General features: G+C 44.6%; 1 protein-coding gene across 7 annotated transcripts in view; it reads left to right on the forward strand.

The window, feature by feature from the left end:
* Nucleotides 1–19,617, forward strand: part of tjp2b (tight junction protein 2b (zona occludens 2)) — a 237,124-nt gene that overhangs the window by 164,066 nt on the left and 53,441 nt on the right. For all 7 annotated transcript variants that reach the window (XM_045695321.1, XM_045695327.1, XM_045695324.1 and 4 more), the window contains 6 exons: nt 1,848–1,901; nt 3,160–3,284; nt 5,274–5,376; nt 7,814–8,444; nt 9,656–9,759; nt 10,504–10,657. In XM_045695321.1, the coding sequence (XP_045551277.1) occupies nt 1,848–1,901; nt 3,160–3,284; nt 5,274–5,376; nt 7,814–8,444; nt 9,656–9,759; nt 10,504–10,657 (1,171 nt within the window). The remainder of the gene's footprint in view (nt 1–1,847; nt 1,902–3,159; nt 3,285–5,273; nt 5,377–7,813; nt 8,445–9,655; nt 9,760–10,503; nt 10,658–19,617) is intronic.

Below are 19,617 nucleotides of genomic sequence, written 5' to 3' on the forward strand. Positions count from 1 at the left end.
ACTGTGGTTGGTTCTGATTCAGCCTGGGTGGACTGTGGTTGGTTCTGATTCAGCCTGGGTGGACTGTGGTTGGTTGGTTCTGATTCAGCCTGGGTGGACTGTGGTTGGTTCTGATTCAGCCTGGGTGGACTGTGGTTGGTTCTGATTCAGCCTGGGTGGACTGTGGTTGGTTCTGATTCAGCCTGGGTGGACTGTGGTTGGTTGGTTCTGATTCAGCCTGGGTGGACTGTGGTTGGTTCTGATTCAGCCTGGGTGGACTGTGGTTGGTTGGTTCTGATTCAGCCTGGGTGGACTGTGGTTGGTTGGTTCTGATTCAGCCTGGGTGGACTGTGGTTGGTTGGTTCTGATTCAGCCTGGGTGGACTGTGGTTGGTTGGTTCTGATTCAGCCTGGGTGGACTGTGTGTGTGTGTGTGTGTGTGTGTGTGTGTGTGTGTGTGTGTGTGTGTGTGTAAAGGCAGGTCAGTCTCCCGTGCTGAGTAAATGTGTGTGTGTAAAGGCAGGTCAGTCTAAAAAGTAAATGACCAAACTATTGATCGGGATGTGTGTCTGTTTCCACGGTATCCTGGAGCGCTGTGTGTGTGTGTGACTAGATACTCTCATTCCATTGGCCTATTTTTGGGGCTGTGTTTTGGACCAGGGTGACATTTTGTTTCGTAGCAGTTTAACTATGGAGTCTAGTCTTCCATGTATTTATCACAGAACCAAGAAAACAATGGTCTTTTCCATGTCTTTTCCATGACTGCATCTCTATGGCTGATGTCTATAGTAGTTTGTATACGTGGGTCATTGCATTCCGTGTGAAAATGGGTCATTTTGTATCTGAATGTGTCAGTAGTGTGATGGTGTGTTACTGTACTTCACTGTTGCTTCATCCCTTCCTTCATGTACCCAGTGTGTTAATATAGTAATATAGTAGTGTTCACTAACCCTGTGTGTTAATATAGTAGTGTTCACTAACCCAGAGTGTTAATATAGTAGTGTTCACTAACCCAGAGTGTTAATATAGTAATATTCACTAACCCAGAGTGTTAATATAGTAATATTCACTAACCCAGTGTGTTTATATAGTAATATTCACTAACCCAGAGTGTTTATATAGTAATATTCACTAACCCAGTGTGTTTATATAGTAATATTCACTAACCCAGTGTGTTTATATAGTAATATTCACTAACCCAGTGTGTTAATATAGTAGTGTTCACTAACCCAGAGTGTTTATATAGTAATATTCACTAACCCAGTGTGTTTATATAGTAATATTCACTAACCCAGTGTGTTTATATAGTAATATTCACTAACCCAGTGTGTTAATATAGTAATATTCACTAACCCAGTGTGTTTATATAGTAATATTCACTAACCCAGTGTGTTTATATAGTAATATTCACTAACCCAGTGTGTTAATATAGTAATATTCACTAACCCAGTGTGTTAATATAGTAGTGTTCACTAACCCAGAGTGTTTATATAGTAATATTCACTAACCCAGAGTGTTTATATAGTAATATTCACTAACCCAGTGTGTTAATATAGTAATATTCACTAACCCAGTGTGTTTATATAGTAATATTCACTAACCCAGTGTGTTAATATAGTAATATTCACTAACCCAGTGTGTTTATATAGTAATATTCACTAACCCAGAGTGTTTATATAGTAATATTCACTAACCCAGTGTGTTTATATAGTAATATTCACTAACCCAGTGTGTTTATATAGTAATATTCACTAACCCAGTGTGTTTATATAGTAATATTCACTAACCCAGTGTGTTAATATAGTAATATTCACTAACCCAGTGTGTTTATATAGTAATATTCACTAACCCAGTGTTTTCTTTCCACAGAGCTCAGGAATGGAGGAGACTGTTTGGGAGCAGCACACTGTGAACCTACAAAGGGTGAGTTGACCTTTACCCTTTATATGTATTTGACCTGGAGTCTCTCCTAGCTCTCTCCGTAGTGGATGGTCAGAGTGTGTGTGTGGTGTTCCTTGCCGTCAGTAAAGGCCACAGCTACTGTGTGTTAGCTCTCACCAGGTGTGTCTGACAGACAGACAGACAGACAGACAGACAGACAGACAGACAGACAGACAGACAGACAGACAGACAGACAGACAGACAGGCAGGCAGGCAGGCAGGCAGGCAGGCAGGCAGACAGACAGACAGACAGACAGACAGACAGACAGACAGACAGACAGACGTCTTGTTTCCCCTTGGATAGACAGGAGATGTCTTGTTTCCCCATGGATAGACAGGAGATGTCTTGTTTCCCCTTGGATAGACAGGAGATGTCTTGTTTCCCCTTGGATAGACAGGAGATGTCTTGTTTCCCCTTGGATAGACAGGAGATGTCTTGTTTCCCCTTGGATAGACAGGAGATGTCTTGTTTCCCCTTGGATAGACAGGAGATGTCTTGTTTCCCCTTGGATAGACAGGAGATGTCTTGTTTCCCCTTGGATAGACAGGAGATGTCTTGTTTCCCCATGGATAGACAGGAGATGTCTTGTTTCCCCTTGGATAGACAGGAAATGTCTTGTTTCCACAGGAGATCCAAGGTTGACCTGCTCTCTTTCTCCTTCATCTCTCTCTCTCTCTCTCTCTCTCTCTCTCTCTCTCTCTCTCTCTCTCTCTCTCTCTCTCTCTCTCTCTCTCTCTCTCTCTCTGTGTCTCTAGAGCATTAGACGCACATTGGAAACTCAAGCTGTCTTCTCCCCCCTTCCACCAACCATTCTCATCCCATCTCTCCCATCTATATGGTTGTTGTCAACCTGTTAACCCGTCCAGTGCTACCCCTGTCTACCCGTCTCTCTACCTGTCTACCCGTCTCTCTACCTGGCTACCTGTCTCTCTACCTGTCTCTCTACCTGGCTACCTGTCTGTCTACCTGGCTACCTGTCTCTCTACCTGTCTCTCTACGAGGCTACCTGTCTGTCTACTCTCTCATTCCATTTCAACCCGTTGACCCATCCAGTGCTACCTCTCTCTACCTGTCTGGCTACATGTCCGACTACCTGTCCGTCTAACTGTTTCAACCCATTTTAGTGTATTTGTTTGTCTGACCTTCCTTCTCCATTTCAATGCTGTATATTTTTATTTGCCTAACCCCCAACTAAATTCTCTCTCTCTGTGTCATCTCTTTCCTCCCTCCCTCCTGTAGGACTCCAAGATGGGGTTTGGTATTGCCGTGTCTGGGGGACGGGACAACCCCAACGCGGATAACGGAGAGATGTCAATCATCGTGTCAGACGTCCTACAGGGTGGACCAGCTGATGGACTCCTGTTGTATGCTACACCACTTACTCTTACATCATCAACTAACCAGACCTCACTGAGTTTTTAAAAACTTTAATGCTGTTATTAATTCATGGATTTTTTGCCGAATATGTCAGGAAGTCAGTTAAGGGGATACCGTCATTGTGGTTGCTGGTACCGGACGCCATCGGGTCTCATCTCAATAGTGTGAAGTCACTTCCCGGTCTCTTGTCCTTCATCTGCGCTGATCTAAAAAAAAAAAACGATATGGTTGACATCGTCTGGGAAAGGGCTTTCATCTAAGCAGATGACTGAAAAGAGACCAGGATAGGAAGCTACTTTTGCCTACAGAAAGTCAGCTAGGCTGTTCCAAGATTGATGAGGTTCTAATGTACAGTCATGGCCAAAAGTTTTGAGAATGACACAAATATTAATTTCCACAAAGTTTGCTGCTTCAGTGTCTTTAGCTATTTTTGTCAGATGTTACTATGGAATACTGAAGTATAATTACAAGCATTTCATAAGTGTCAAAGGCTTTTATTGACAATTACATGAAGTTGATGCAAAGAGTCAATATTTGCAGTGTTGACCCTTCTTTGTCAAGAACTCTGCAATCCACCCTGGCATGCTGTCAATTAACTTCTGGGCCACATCCTGACTGATGGCAGCCCATTCTTGCATAATCAATGCTTGGAGTTTGTCAGAATTTATGGGGTTTTGTTTGTCCACCCGCCTCTTGAGGATTGACCACAAGTTCTCAATGAGATTAAGGTCTGGCGAGTTTCCTGGCCATGGACCCAAAATATAGATGTTTTGTTCCCCGAGCCACATGGTTATCACTTTTGCCTTATGGCAAGGGGCTCCATCATGTTGTAAAAGGCATTGCTTGTCACCAAACTGTTCCTGGATGGTTGGGAGAAGTTGCTCTCGGAGGATGTGTTGGTACCATTCTTTATTCATGGCTGTGTTCTTAGGCAAAATTGTGAGTGAGCCCACTCCTTTGGCTGAGAAGCAACCCCACACATGAATGGTCTCAGGATGCTTTACTGTTGGCATGACACAGGACTGATGGTAGCGCTCACCTTGTCTTCTCCGGACAAGGTTTTTTTCCGGATGCCCCAAACAATCGGAAAGGGATTCATCAGAGAAAATTACTTTACCCCAGTCCTCAGCAGTCCAATCCCTGTACCTTTTGCAGAATATCAGTCTGTCCCTGATGTTTTTCCTAGAGAGAAGTGGCTTCTTTGCTGCCCTTCTTGACACCAGGCCATCCTCCAAAAGTCTTCACCTCACTGTGCGTGCAGATGCACTCACACCTGCCTGCTGCCATTCCTGAGCAAGCTCTGTACTGGTGGTTCCCCGATCCCGCAGCTGAATCAACTTTAGGTGACGTTCCTGGCGCTTGCTGGACTTTCTTGGGCGCACTGAAGCCTTCTTCACAAAAATTGAACCGCTGTCCTTGAAGTTCTTGATGATCCGATAAATGGTTGATTTAGGTGCAATCTTACTGGCAGCAATATCCTTGCCTGTGAAGCCCTTTTTGTGCATAACAATGATGACAGCACGTGTTTCCTTGCAGAAAACCATGGTTGACAGAGGAAGAACAATGATTCCAAGCACCACCCTCCTTTTGAAGCTTCCAGTCTGTTATTCGAACTCAATCAGCATGACAGAGTGATCTCCAGCCTTGTCCTCGTCAACACTCACAACTGTGTTAACAAGAGAATCACTGACATGATGTCAGCTGGTCCTTTTGTGGCAGGGCTGAATTGCGGTGGAAATGTTTTTTGGGGATTCAGTTAATTTGCATAGCAAAGAGGGACTTTGCAATGAATTGCAATTCATCTGATCACTCTTCATAACATTCTGGAGTATATGCAAATTGCCATCATACAAACTGAGGCAGCAGACTTTGTGAAAATTAATATTTGTCATTCTCAAAACTTTTGGCCACGACTGTACTCTTTCATGTGTGTTTTGTTGTTCTATGTTAACGTTACGTTGTGTTCTCTCCTCCAGTGAGAAAGATCGTGTGATCCAGGTCAACTCCATCCTCATGGACAACGTGCCTCATTCCTTTGCTGTGCAGCAGTTACGCAAATGTGGGAAGACCGCCAAGATAGTGAGTATCAGTGTGCATAGTGTTGATGTTGTTAGTAGCTAGCTGAAATGTTACAAAGTAGTCAAGATGGTGAGTACCACATATGATAGAATATGTTAGGCCATAAGGACATTGAAAATATGACAATCTATTCAACATATGAAAACAGGGATGGCATAGCCTTGACATTCATCCTGGTGTAGCTGCTAGCTTAGCCACGGACAGACAGACAGACAGACAGACAGACAGACAGACAGACAGACAGACAGACAGACAGACAGACAGACAGACAGACAGACAGACAGACAGACAGACAGACATTGTAGCAGATAGTTGTAACATTGTGACAGTGAATCACCTAGAGCACCATGCAGCCACATACTGCCTTCTGAGCTGTTTAACACTGTCAGTCCACGGAGCTGTTTAACACTGTCAGTCCACGGAGCTGTTTAACACTGTCAGTCCACGGAGCTGTTTAACACTGTCAGTCCACGGAGCTGTTTAACACTGTCAGTCCACGGAGCTGTTTAACACTGTCAGTCCACGGAGCTGTTTAACACTGTCAGTCCACGGAGCTGTTTAACACTGTCAGTCCACGGAGCTGTTTAACACTGTCAGTCCACGGAGCTGTTTAACACTGTCAGTCCACGGAGCTGTTTAACACTGTCAGTCCACGGAGCTGTTTAACACTGTCAGTCCACGGAGCTGTTTAACACTGTCAGTCCACGGAGCTGTTTAACACAGTCAGTCCACGGAGCTGTTTAACACTGTCAGTCCACGGAGCTGTTTAACACTGTCAGTCCACGGAGCTGTTTAACACTGTCAGTCCACGGAGCTGTTTAACACTGTCAGTCCACGGAGCTGTTTAACACAGTCAGTCCACGGAGCTGTTTAACACTGTCAGTCCACGGAGCTGTTTAACACTGTCAGTCCACGGAGCTGTTTAACACAGTCAGTCCACGGAGCTGTTTAACACTGTCAGTCCACGGAGCTGTTTAACACTGTCAGTCCACGGAGCTGTTTAACACTGTCAGTCCACGGAGCTGTTTAACACTGTCAGTCCACGGAGCTGTTTAACACTGTCAGTCCACGGAGCTGTTTAACACTGTCAGTCCACGGAGCTGTTTAACACTGTCAGTCCACGGAGCTGTTTAACACTGTCAGTCCACGGAGCTGTTTAACACTGTCAGTCCACGGAGCTGTTTAACACTGTCAGTCCACGGAGCTGTTTAACACTGTCAGTCCACGGAGCTGTTTAACACTGTCAGTCCACGGAGCTGTTTAACACAGTCAGTCCACGGAGCTGTTTAACACTGTCAGTCCACGGAGCTGTTTAACACTGTCAGTCCACGGAGCTGTTTAACACTGTCAGTCCACGGAGCTGTTTAACACTGTCAGTCCACAGAGCTGTTTAACACAGTCAGTCCACAGAGCTGTTTAACACAGTCAGTCCACGGAGCTGTTTAACACTGTCAGTCCACGGAGCTGTTTAACACTGTCAGTCCACGGAGCTGTTTAACACTGTCAGTCCACGGAGCTGTTTAACACTGTCAGTCCACGGAGCTGTTTAACACAGTCAGTCCACGGAGCTGTTTAACACTGTCAGTCCACGGAGCTGTTTAACACTGTCAGTCCACGGAGCTGTTTAACACTGTCAGTCCACGGAGCTGTTTAACACTGTCAGTCCACGGAGCTGTTTAACACTGTCAGTCCACGGAGCTGTTTAACACAGTCAGTCCACGGAGCTGTTTAACACTGTCAGTCCACGGAGCTGTTTAACACTGTCAGTCCACGGAGCTGTTTAACACTGTCAGTCCACGGAGCTGTTTAACACTGTCAGTCCACGGAGCTGTTTAACACTGTCAGTCCACGGAGCTGTTTAACACAGTCAGTCCACGGAGCTGTTTAACACTGTCAGTCCACGGAGCTGTTTAACACAGTCAGTCCACGGAGCTGTTTAACACTGTCAGTCCACGGAGCTGTTTAACACAGTCAGTCCACGGAGCTGTTTAACACTGTCAGTCCACGGAGCTGTTTAACACTGTCAGTCCACGGAGCTGTTTAACACTGTCAGTCCACGGAGCTGTTTAACACTGTCAGTCCACGGAGCTGTTTAACACAGTCAGTCCACGGAGCTGTTTAACACTGTCAGTCCACGGAGCTGTTTAACACAGTCACACCTTTAATACTGCATAGCCCAAAATAACCCTACTGCCCCGCTCTTGCTCCCGTCGCTCTCTCTCTCTCTCTCTCTCTCTGTGAGTGTGTGTGTGTGTGTGTGTGTGTGTGTGTGTGTGTGTGTGTGTGTGTGTGTGTGTGTGTGTGTGTGTGTGTGTGTGTTATCTACTGCGATCCTTTCCATCAAAATGCAGCAGTGTTCCAGGCCTGAGCTCTCTGCATAGCAATAGAATGTGTAATGGTTGACCCTGTCTGTCTCTCTGTGTGTGCTTCTCCTCAGACGGTGAAGAGACCTCGGAAGGTGGCTCTCCCCTCCCTGAAGCACCCGCCCTCCCCCGGAGGCGAGAGTCGAGACTTCGGCACCACCCGTTACTATGACGCCGATGACAACCAGAGTGACGGGGGCTGGCAACGTGGCAACGGTGGGCCCGGTTACACCCACGAGCCTCGTGACCTCACCCCCGACAACAAGAATTACCTGGACCCCGACTACGGCAGCCGTGGTAATCGGGGGAGGAGCCGGGGGAGGAGCCAAGAGAGGGCATCGCCAAGCCCCGAGCATCGCCGCGACAACAGCAAGGGGCGGGCCTTGGACCGGGAGCCGCCCAGTCCCGAGAAGCTGCGGTATCCACGGGAACGCAGCCGGGGGAGCAGCACGGACCGGGAGAGAGGAGAAGGGGGAGGAGGGAGTCCAGGTGGGAGGAGCTACGGCCGGGGGGACAGCTACGAGCGTGGAGGGGGGAGGTACGGGGATGTGGGAGGTACCGGAGGGAGGATGGTGAAGAGTAAGAGTAGAGACCAACTCCAGGAGCCTTCCTCCCCGGACCTCCCAAGAGGAGGAGGAGCTAGAGACCTGGAGCCCCTGGAGAAACCTGTTAACGTCCTGCTGGTCAAGAACAGACCCAACGAAGGTACCAGTCATATTCTACTACAGTAACTAACCCAACGAAGGTATCAGACATATTCTACTACAGTAACTAACCCAACGAAGGTATCAGACATATTCTACTACAGTAACTAACCCAACGAAGGTATCAGACATATTCTACTACAGTAACTAACCCAACGAAGGTACCAGACATATTCTACTACAGTAACTAACCCAACGAAGGTATCAGACATATTCTACTACAGTAACTAACCCAACGAAGGTACCAGACATATTCTACTACAGTAACTAACCCAACGAAGGTACCAGACATATTCTACTACAGTAACTAACCCAACGAAGGTATCAGACATATTCTACTACAGTAACTAACCCAACGAAGGTATCAGACATATTCTACTACAGTAACTAACCCAACGAAGGTACCAGACATATTCTACTACAGTAACTAACCCAACGATGGTACCAGACATATTCTACTACAGTAACTAACCCAACGAAGGTATCAGACATATTCTACTACAGTAACTAACCCAACAAAGGTACCAGACATATTCTACTACAGTAACTAACCCAACGAAGGTACCAGACATATTCTACTACAGTAACTAACCCAACGAAGGTACCAGACATATTCTACTACAGTAACTAACCCAACGAAGGTATCAGACATATTCTACTACAGTAACTAACCCAACGAAGGTACCAGACATATTCTACTACAGTAACTAACCCAACGAAGGTACCAGACATATTCTACTACAGTAACTAACCCAACGAAGGTACCAGACATATTCTACTACAGTAACTAACCCAACGAAGGTACCAGACATATTCTACTACAGTAACTAACCCAACGAAGGTACCAGACATATTCTACTACAGTAACTAACCCAACGAAGGTACCAGACATATTCTACTACAGTAACTAACCCAACGAAGGTACCAGACATATTCTACTACAGTAACTAACCCAACGAAGGTATCAGACATATTCTACTACAGTAACTAACCCAACGAAGGCGAGAAGCTGTGATCGTAATGTCAGTTCCTTTACAGTAAGTGTTCGGCCCTTAGGAAGGGATGATGTATAAAGTACCAGGGGAGCATTTTTACTGCTTAGATTTTTTAAGGGTCGTGTTGTAAAGGTCAGAGGTTACGTGAGTTTTAAGGTCAGGCTTGAGGTATGTTCTCTGGTTGCTGCAGCTAGTCACTAACTGTGTGTCTGTCTAGAGTACGGTCTGCGTCTGGGCAGTCAGATCTTCATCAAGGAGATGACCAGTACAGGACTGGCTACCAAGGACGGAAACTTACAGGAGGGAGACATCATTCTCAAGGTCCACACACACACACACACACACACACACACACACACACACACACACACACACACACACACACACACACACACACACACACACACACACACACACACACACACACACACACACACACACACAGTTCATCTCTTTCTCACAGTCACATATCTTGTCACACGTCTTCACACACACACTCTCAATTTCAATGTAATTGGTTGTCATTGGCATGACTGCAAAGTAGGATGCTGCCAAATGTTTCATTTTTAATCGTTTTCCCCATTCCTCTCTTCATCTCACACCCAAACTGTCAAATCACTACTCCACTAATTTATACTCTACTTTCTCTGTTTCTCTGTTCTCCTCACTTTCTTCTTTCTCTTCTCCTCACACTCCTCTTCTCTCTTCTCTCCTATCTCTCCTCTCTCTCCTCTTCTCTCTTCTCTCTCCTCTCTCTCCTCTTCTGTCCTCTCTCTCCTCTCCTCACTCTCCTCTCCTCTTCTTTCTCCTCTCTCTCCTCTCCTCTTCTCTCACTCCTCTTCTCTCCTATCTCTCCTCTCTCTCCTTTCTCTCCTCTCTCTCCTCTCCTCTCCTCTCTCTCCTCTTCTCTCCTCTCTCTCCTCTCCTCACTCTCCTCTCCTCTTCTCTCTCCTCTCCTCTTCTCTCATATATCTCCTCTCCTCTCTCTCTTCTTTTCTCCTATATCTCCTCCTCTCTCTCCTCTCCTCTCCTTTCCTCTGCTTCCGATCTCCTCCCTCTCTTCAGATCAACGGGACAGTAACAGAGAACCTGTCTCTGAATGATGCAGGGAAGCTCATTGAGAAGTCTAGAGGAAAACTCCAGCTGGTCATCCAGAGAGACCGGAGACAGATCCTCATCCGTATCCCGCCCCTCGTCGACTCTGACTCCGAACCTGATGGTGAGTGACTGACTGGGGAGTGATAGGGATGACAGACATCTGTTCTGACCAATAGCAGAGCGGTATTCAGAGTGTAGAAGATGACGGACACCTGTCCTGACCAATGGCAGAGCAGTATTCACAGAGTATAGTGGTTTGTGTGGGTTATATTCCCTGTAGAAAGTCCCAGAAGTTGAGAGTGTGTTGGTTTTCTCTGCTCCACTGACACATCATTGATCACTGTACTAGTGTTGCATGGTATATCGAAACTTCGGTACTTTTTGGATACTAAAAAATGAAAAAACGGTTCAGTACTAGAATTTTTTAAAACTTTTGGAACTTCTGTCAAATGTGTCTCGTGCCGTATACAGATTGAGAGGGTCGAGTCTGTCTAGTAATTTGTCTGAATGTTATCTAGGGGGCAGTAGTAAGCTAGCCAGGCTACTTGTCTTCTCAAGGGGGCAGTAGTAAGCTAGCCAGGCTACTTGTCTTCTCAAGGGGGCAGTAGTAAGCTAGCCAGGCTACGTGTCTTCTCAAGGGGGCAGTAGTAAGCTAGCCAGGCTACGTGTCTTCTCAAGGGGGCAGTAGTAAGCTAGCCAGGCTACGTGTCTTCTCAAGGGGGCGGTAGTAAGCTAGCCAGGCTACTTGTCTTCTTAAGGGGGCGGTAGTAAGCTAGCCAGGATACTTGTCTTCTCTAGGGGGCAGTAGTAAGCTAGCCAGGCTACTTGCGCATGCAGCTGATACGGCGCGAGACACTTTTGAGATGCGAGCGAGTGAGAAAAGTGCGAGAGCATAGGTTCTTCTCATGAAGACATCATACATCCACGCCCACAGCTTGTTGACTAAACTGGCTCCAGAAGTGAACTATGGGAATACTTTGCTTACAGAGCAGATGAGGACCAGCCTACTGAAACCACTAAACAAAAGGTGCTACAAAACTACATAAAAACTATTTTACACACATTTGCATTGTGAAGTTATTCTACAAGCAACTCAATTCAGATTACATGAACATAATATATTCAGCATGACATTCATGTGAGCATTGTAATAATTACAACCCAAAAGTAATGTCGTCACAACGTAGCTTTGACAGCAATATATTTAGCTAGACTACTTTGCTTTTGTCTGGGCTTGCTATCAGTTCGTGATGTGCAGTTCACAAACGATTCATTCATCGGGGATCCTAATCAAATCAAATCTGCTCAACAAACTAGAATTAGAGAACGAATCGTTTGGGGGTCTGCAGTTTGCAAACGTCATTGTGCTTATCCAATGGCAGTCAAGCAATACATTCCACCAAGAGTCACAATCTAGTCTCTGATTCAGAGGGGTTGGGTTAAATGCGGAAGACTCATTTCTGTTGTACAACTGACTAGGTATCCCCCTTTCCTTTCAGTTGTACAACTGACTAGGTATCCCCCTTTCCTTTCAGTTGTACAACTGACTAGGTATCCCCCTTTCCTTTCAGTTGTAAAACTGACTAGGTATCCCCCTTTCCTTTCAGTTGTACAACTGACTAGGTATCCCCCTTCCCTTTCAGTTGTACAACTGACTAGGTATCCCCCTTTCCTTTCAGTTGTACAACTGACTAGGTATCCCCCTTTCCTTTCAGTTGTACAACTGACTAGGTATCCCCCTTTCCTTTCAGTTGTACAACTGACTAGGTATCCCCCTTTCCTTTCAGTTGTACAACTGACTAGGTATCCCCCTTTCCCTTTCAGTTGTACAACTGACTAGGTATCCCCCTTTCCTTTCAGTTGTACAACTGACTAGGTATCCCCCTTTCCTTTCAGTTGTACAACTGACTAGGTATCCCCCTTTCCTTTCAGTTGTACAACTGACTAGGTATCCCCCTTTCCCTTTCAGTTGTACAACTGACTAGGTATCCCCCTTTCCTTTCAGTTGTACAACTGACTAGGTATCCCCCTTTCCCTTTCAGTTGTACAACTGACTAGGTATCCCCCTTTCCTTTCTGTTGTACAACTGACTAGGTATCCCCCTTTCCTTTCAGTTGTACAACTGACTAGGTATCCCCCTTTCCCTTTCAGTTGTACAACTGACTAGGTATCCCCCTTTCCCTTTCAGTTGTACAACTGACTAGGTATCCCCCTTTCCTTTCAGTTGTACAACTGACTAGGTATCCCCCTTTCCTTTCAGTTGTACAACTGACTAGGTATCCCCCTTTCCTTTCAGTTGTATAACTGACTAGGTATCTCCCTTTCCTTTCAGTTGTATAACTGACTAGGTATCCCCCTTTCCTTTCTGTTGTATAACTGACTAGGTATCACCCCTTTCCTTTCAGTTGTACAACTGACTAGGTATCCCCCTTTCCTTTCTGTTGTACAACTGACTAGGTATCCCCCTTTCCTTTCAGTTGTACAACTGACTAGGTATCCCCCTTTCCTTTCAGTTGTACAACTGACTAGGTATCCCCCTTTCCTTTCAGTTGTACAACTGACTAGGTATCCCCCTTTCCTTTCTGTTGTACAACTGACTAGGTATCCCCCTTTCCTTTCAGTTGTACAACTGACTAGGTATCCCCCCTTTCCTTTCAGTTGTACAACTGACTAGGTATCCCCCCTTTCCTTTCAGTTGTACAACTGACTAGGTATCCCCCTTTCCTTTCAGTTGTACAACTGACTAGGTATCCCCCTTTCCTTTCAGTTGTACAACTGACTAGATATCTCCCTTTCCTTTCTGTTGTACAACTGACTAGGTATCCCCCTTTCCTTTCTGTTGTACAACTGACTAGGTATCCCCCTTTCCTTTCAGTTGTACAACTGACTAGGTATCCCCCTTTCCTTTCAGTTGTACAACTGACTAGGTATCCCCCTTTCCCTTCAGTTGTACAACTGACTAGGTATCCCCCTTTCCTTTCAGTTGTACAACTGACTAGGTATCCCCCTTTCCCTTCTGTTGTACAACTGACTAGGTATCCCCCTTTCCTTTCAGTTGTACAACTGACTAGGTATCCCCCTTTCCTTTCAGTTGTACAACTGACTAGGTATCCCCCTTTCCCTTCAGTTGTACAACTGACTAGGTATCCCCTTTTCCTTTCAGTTGTACAACTGACTAAGTATCCCCTTTTCCTTTTTTTCCTTAGTGTGGTTGTGTCCACAACTAGACCTCGTTTCAAATGTACCAAGAAATAATCGTATTTGTAACCAACAAATGTACAATGAACAAATGTACATTGTTTAAAGCACACGTTTACAACTCTGTCGAAAAATAACAACTCCAATTAAGCCCATTATGGTGAACGACATGTGAAGGAGAAGCTTGTAGAATCATGACACTTTTGGGTTTTCAGTTCATCGTTCACTAGTAGCGGGTCCTGCGTGCTCTGGGCATTACCAACTCAAATGAACAAAATTAGTCAAAATATGTTTTATTTTGACTGAATGAGTCGAAATGATCCAAGTAAGTTAAAAGAGCCGAACTTCCTATCACTACTCGCAGTAGCCAGTCATCAGCCCTGGGCGGAGCATTGCACCCTGATAGATGAAATGCACTATGGGAATTGTAGTATGCTATGTAAAATCCATTGCATAGCTATGGTGTGTATAATATTGCAATATAGACGTTTCTGAAATGAGCTTCTAAGTGTTCTGTGTCATAATAAATACAATTATTTAGCTGTAATGAATAATGTATCATATAAGTCTACTGAATGTCATTTGACCCGATATTATGAACATAGATGAGATTTTTTTTTTTAATAACGCTCAGAGGTTATTCTCTGATTTTAGCTAATGTGCCAAATGTTTTTGCTGTGGGATCGTTTGGTGTCAAGTATTGTTCTGGTATCGAGTATCGTTTCGGTATCGAGTATCGTTCTGGTATCGACTATCGTTCTGGTATCGACTATCGTTCTGGTATCGACTATCGTTCTGGTATCGACTATCGTTTCGTTATCGAGTATCATTTCGGTATCGAGTATCGTTCTGGAATCGAGTATCGTTCTGGTATGGAGTATCGTTTCGGTATCGTATCGTTTTGCTATCGAGTATCGTGATACTTAACCTGGTATCGAAGTCAGAATTCTGGTATCGTGACAACACTACACTCTACAGTACAGTATAGTGTTGCCAAGTCTCGTTGGGTTGCCAAGTCTCATTGGGTTGCCAAGTCTCATTGGCAACACATTTACATTTACATTTAAGTCATTTAGTAGACGCTCTTATCCAGAGCGACAACACTATACAGTCATCATGATCATGAAAACCAACCATTCTTTGACTCAACACTGGGTGTTTCATAAGCATGAATACGGTCTAATCACTTCAATTGATAATGTTGTGTACTTTACATTTGCAGATTAAAGGGGTCAAATAGGAAATATATTACAGCTGATACAGATCAGTTTAGGAGTGTGAAGATACTCTATATTAGTCATCAGTAGAAAACCATATTCAAAAGTATTCAATGACATTATTTAAACATTCCTCAAGAGTTGACAGACACCAATCAGGCCACGGTCCTGTTGAGGTAAAAATATCTGGCTTTTAACGGGTTAAAAATAAAAAGGGACACGAAATTATGTATTGTCACTGTCATGTCACAGAGGTCACCCAGTCCATTCTTAGTTTACTTAGTTTACTTCTAGGACAGACAGAGTCACCTAAAGTGGTTCATTACTAGCCTAAGTACACTATTTACTAGCCTAAGTACACAATTTACTAGCCTAAGTACACTATTTACTAGCCTAAGTACACTACTAACTCATACTAGGAAGTTAAACAGAATATACAGTGTAGCCAACAAAAGAGAAATCCTTTTTGTCTTCTCTCTTCCAGATTAAATGTCATACTATTAGATGAAGGCCCACCCAAGACAGACTCACACTACAGTAACGTTTGGTTGCCTTTAAGCTGTAAAAATGAACCGTGCCACAACACTGCTACACTACTACAAGTTGTCAAGCTTTTACACTTTGCACTTCCTTTTTGCTATTATACTTTATTTTTTTTACACTTTCCTAAAACGAATAAAGTATTTTAATCACTTTCTATTTTGTACTGTGTGATTTATTAAGTACAGTAGGTTGAATAATGCCAATGGAACACATGTTTTCTTTTTACTGTCCATTTAATTGTACTTAAAAGTACATACAGAACAAATACATCTTAGATTTGTACCACTTAAAGTGAATTGTTATTCTTCCCATAGCTTTAATACTGAGTACACCATATTCTGTCATTAGTGAAAACCTGCAACAACTTAGTAACTTGACTACTATTCAATTCCAAATACAGGAAGTTGCATGAAAAACCAAGGCAAGATTACCTCATCATTATAACCATAGTAGCAACATATTAATATTCTTCCTTCAGTGTTTAACAGGAGTTGAATACTACGGAATTTGAGTGAATTAGTGGCAGTGTTTTTGTCTCAACCTATATTGTTTGTTCAACGTACAGCATCACATTACCACGTTATTTTCAGGGCTAATCATACATGGTCTGTTCCTGTCATTGTGGCTGTGATAGACTGATCTCAGTCCAGCCCGTGAAAACAGACCTGACTTCCCTGCCTGTCAACTGTCACAGTAAATCAGCGCGGACAGGCTGATTACCAGGAAGTAGTGTGTGCCTGAAGGCCCCTATAGGCTGAAGACAGGGAATGGGAGAACAGAGAAGAACAGGATCACTGTCAGGTTGCCTGTCAGCCTGTCTTTCTGTCGTTCTGTCAATCCAGCCGACTGTCTGTTTGCCAGGCTGTCTGTTTGTTGGGTTGATTGTCTAGCCGTCTGTCTAGCCTTCTACGCCATCAAAGGGAACATAAAACTTGACATAGGAATAGGATCTGACTAAAAATCTTCACAAACAGACCCCACAGAGCCCCAGGACAGAAACACAAGTAGATCCAACCAAATCATGAGAAAACAAAAAAATCACTATTTGACACCCTGGAAAGAATCAACCACAAATTGGAGCGAACTAGAATGCTACCTCGAGAGAAGTGCTGTGATGTGTGATGTGATGTGAGAGATGTGCACACTGGCCACAAAATGAGGTGAAAACTGAGCTGCACTTCCTAACCTCCTGCCAAATGTATGACCATATTAGAGACACATATTTCCCTCAGACATTGATCAACTCCCATATCTGCTAGGCAAAATACTGCAGTGTGCCATCACAGCAGCAAGATTTGTGGCCCGTTGCAGTAAGATTTGTGGCCCGTTGCCATGACAAAAGGGCAACCAGTAAATACCACCAATATTTATCTGTTTATTTATCTAGAGTCTAGACTAAAGGACAGACCACTCTGTTCAGTACAAAACACCAAACACACCGGTTAAACCAACCACAGTGCACAAGCTTTGACCTGTTCCTTTCATGTTTCCATGTTTCAATTCACCCGTCAATAAACCCATTCACCTCTCTTATTTTAATACCCACCAGTTATTATTATGTGTGGCTCTCCTGCTAGAAATACACAACTTTTTCTTATGAGGCATGTCTGTCTGTCGGGATGTCTGTCGGGATGTTTGTCGGGTCGGTCTGTCGGGCTTTCTGTTTGTCTGTCTGTCTGTCTGTCTGTCTGTCTGTCTGTCTGTCTGTCTGTCTGTCTGTCTGTCTGTCTGTCTGTCTGTCTGTCTGTCTGTCTGTCTAGCTAGCCATCTGTGTCTGTTTGTCTGTCTGTCCTGACTTCTGTTGGGCTGTGTCTGTCCATCTGCCTGTCTGTCCAGCCATCTGTCTGTCAGGCTGTCTGTTGGGCTGCCTGTCTGTCCAGCTGTCTTTCTGTCCAGCTGTATGCCTGTCTGTCCAGCCATCTGCCTGTCTGTCTAGCCATCTGTCTGTCAGGCTGTCTGTTGGGCTGCCTGTCAGTCTGTCTATCTGTCGTCTGTCTGCCAGCCAGTCTGTCTATCCGGCCATCTGTCTGTTTGTCAGGCTGTCTGTTTGTTGGGTTGATTGTCTAGCCGCCGGTCTGTCAGGCTGTCTTGCTGTCTTCCTGTCTGTCTAGCTGTCTGTTTGCATGTTTAGCTGCCCGGCTGTCTGCCTGTCTGTCCTGTCATCTACCTGTCTGTCTAGCCGCCTTCCTTTCTGTCAGACTGTCTGCCTGTCTGTCTGGCTGTCTTCCTGTCTGTCTAGTTGTCTGCCTGTCTGTCTAGCTGTCTGTTTTTTCTGTCTACCCATCTCTGTCGGGCTGTCTGTCTGTCGGGCTGTCTGTCTTTTGGGCTGGCTGTCTGTCGGTCTGTCTGTCTGTTGGGCTGTCTGTCAGGCTGTCTGTCTGTCGGGCTGTCTGTCTGTCGGGCTGTCTGTCTGTTGGTCTGTCTGGCTGTTGGGCTGTCTGTCTGTCGGGCTGTCTGTCTGTTAGGCTGTGGCTGTCTGTCAGTCAGGCTGTCTGTCTGTCAATAGCTCTTTACAGGAGCTGCTCATGAGGACTGTTAATGCAACCGGATCATGTACTTTCAGATACAACACCACCATTCACAGTAACACCCAGATACAACACCACCATTCACAGTAACACCCAGATACAACACCACCATTCACAGTAACACCCAGATACAACACCACCATTCACAGTAACACCCTCGCCTCTCCCTCCCTCCCTCTATCTCTCTCTCTCTCTCTCTCTTTCTCCCTGATGAGGACCAGTCATCACTTTTTCCCCTCCACTGTTCTTCCCTACTGCGTTACAGCTACAGTCTGTCTGAATGATTCTAACTCTGATGTAATTAATAGAGATGTAATGGCCTGTCCCAGGGAAACATCACCATGGTCACTATCACATTCACTCAAATCCCTTTTTAATTGGCCAAAAATTCTATGTGAAAAATGTATTTGGTAATGGAGTGAGACAGAATACACTACGACGCTGTAGCTAATGCCAACTGCTTAGATCAATGGGGTATAGTCTAGTGCCTTGAGTTCTGACCAGGAAAAACTCTGGGCTAGAGTTTAGGGTTATAACGAAAGGCCTGGAGTTTTTCCTAGTTAGTGTTACGTGGTAAGGAACAACTCAGGGCACTAGATATGATCTTTCCATCTACACATGGCGCTCTCAAGGTCTCTATCCCTCTCTCTTTCTCTCTCTCTCTCTCATTCTCTCTCTTTCTCTCTCTCTCTAACACCTGGCTCCCGCTTTTCCGCATGCACACACATCCCCTTCTCCTCTCCTCCTCTCCTCATCCTCTCCTTCTTCCCCTCTCCTCCTCTCCCAAATCTAGGACAGCCACAGTTTGAGAAGGTAAAAACCATGACAGACAAATGAAAGGCATCTCATTGGCAAAGCGATCAGAGGGAATAAACAGAGCAGAGTGACTGAGTACTGTTAGATCTCTGTACTGTACAGCACAGTCTGTATGTGTCAGGACTGTTAGATCTCTGTACTGTACAGCACAGTCTGTATGTGTCAGGAGTGTTAGATCTCTGTACTGTACAGCACAGTCTGTATGTGTCAGGAGTGTTAGATCTCTGTACTGTACAGCACAGTCTGTATGTGTCAGGACTGTTAGATCTCTGTACTGTACAGCACAGTCTGTATGTGTCAGGAGTGTAGTACAGGCCCAGTGTGGCTACAGGTGCTCACTACCTTTTCATTTCACTGTTATGAAACCAGACAGACAATCTAATACATATCTGATCTATCTAGATGTAGAATACATAGCCACACTGATCTGGATTAATCTGATCTATCTAGTTATAGAATACATAGCCACACTGATCTGGATTAATCTGATCTATCTAGTTGTAGAATACATAGCCACACTGATCTGGATTAATCTGATCTATCTAGTTGTAGAATACATAGCCACACTGATCTGGATTAATCTGATCTATCTAGTTGTAGAATACATAGCCACACTGATCTGGATTAATCTGATCTATTTAGTTGTAGAATACATAGCCACACTGATCTGGATTAATCTGATCTATCTAGTTGTAGAATACATAGCCACACTGATCTGATCTATCTAGTTGTAGAATACATAGCCACACTGATCTGATCTATCTAGTTGTAGAATACAT

The sequence above is a fragment of the Salmo salar genome, chromosome ssa15, assembly GCF_905237065.1.
Source record: "Salmo salar chromosome ssa15, Ssal_v3.1, whole genome shotgun sequence".
Lineage (NCBI taxonomy): Eukaryota > Metazoa > Chordata > Actinopteri > Salmoniformes > Salmonidae > Salmo > Salmo salar.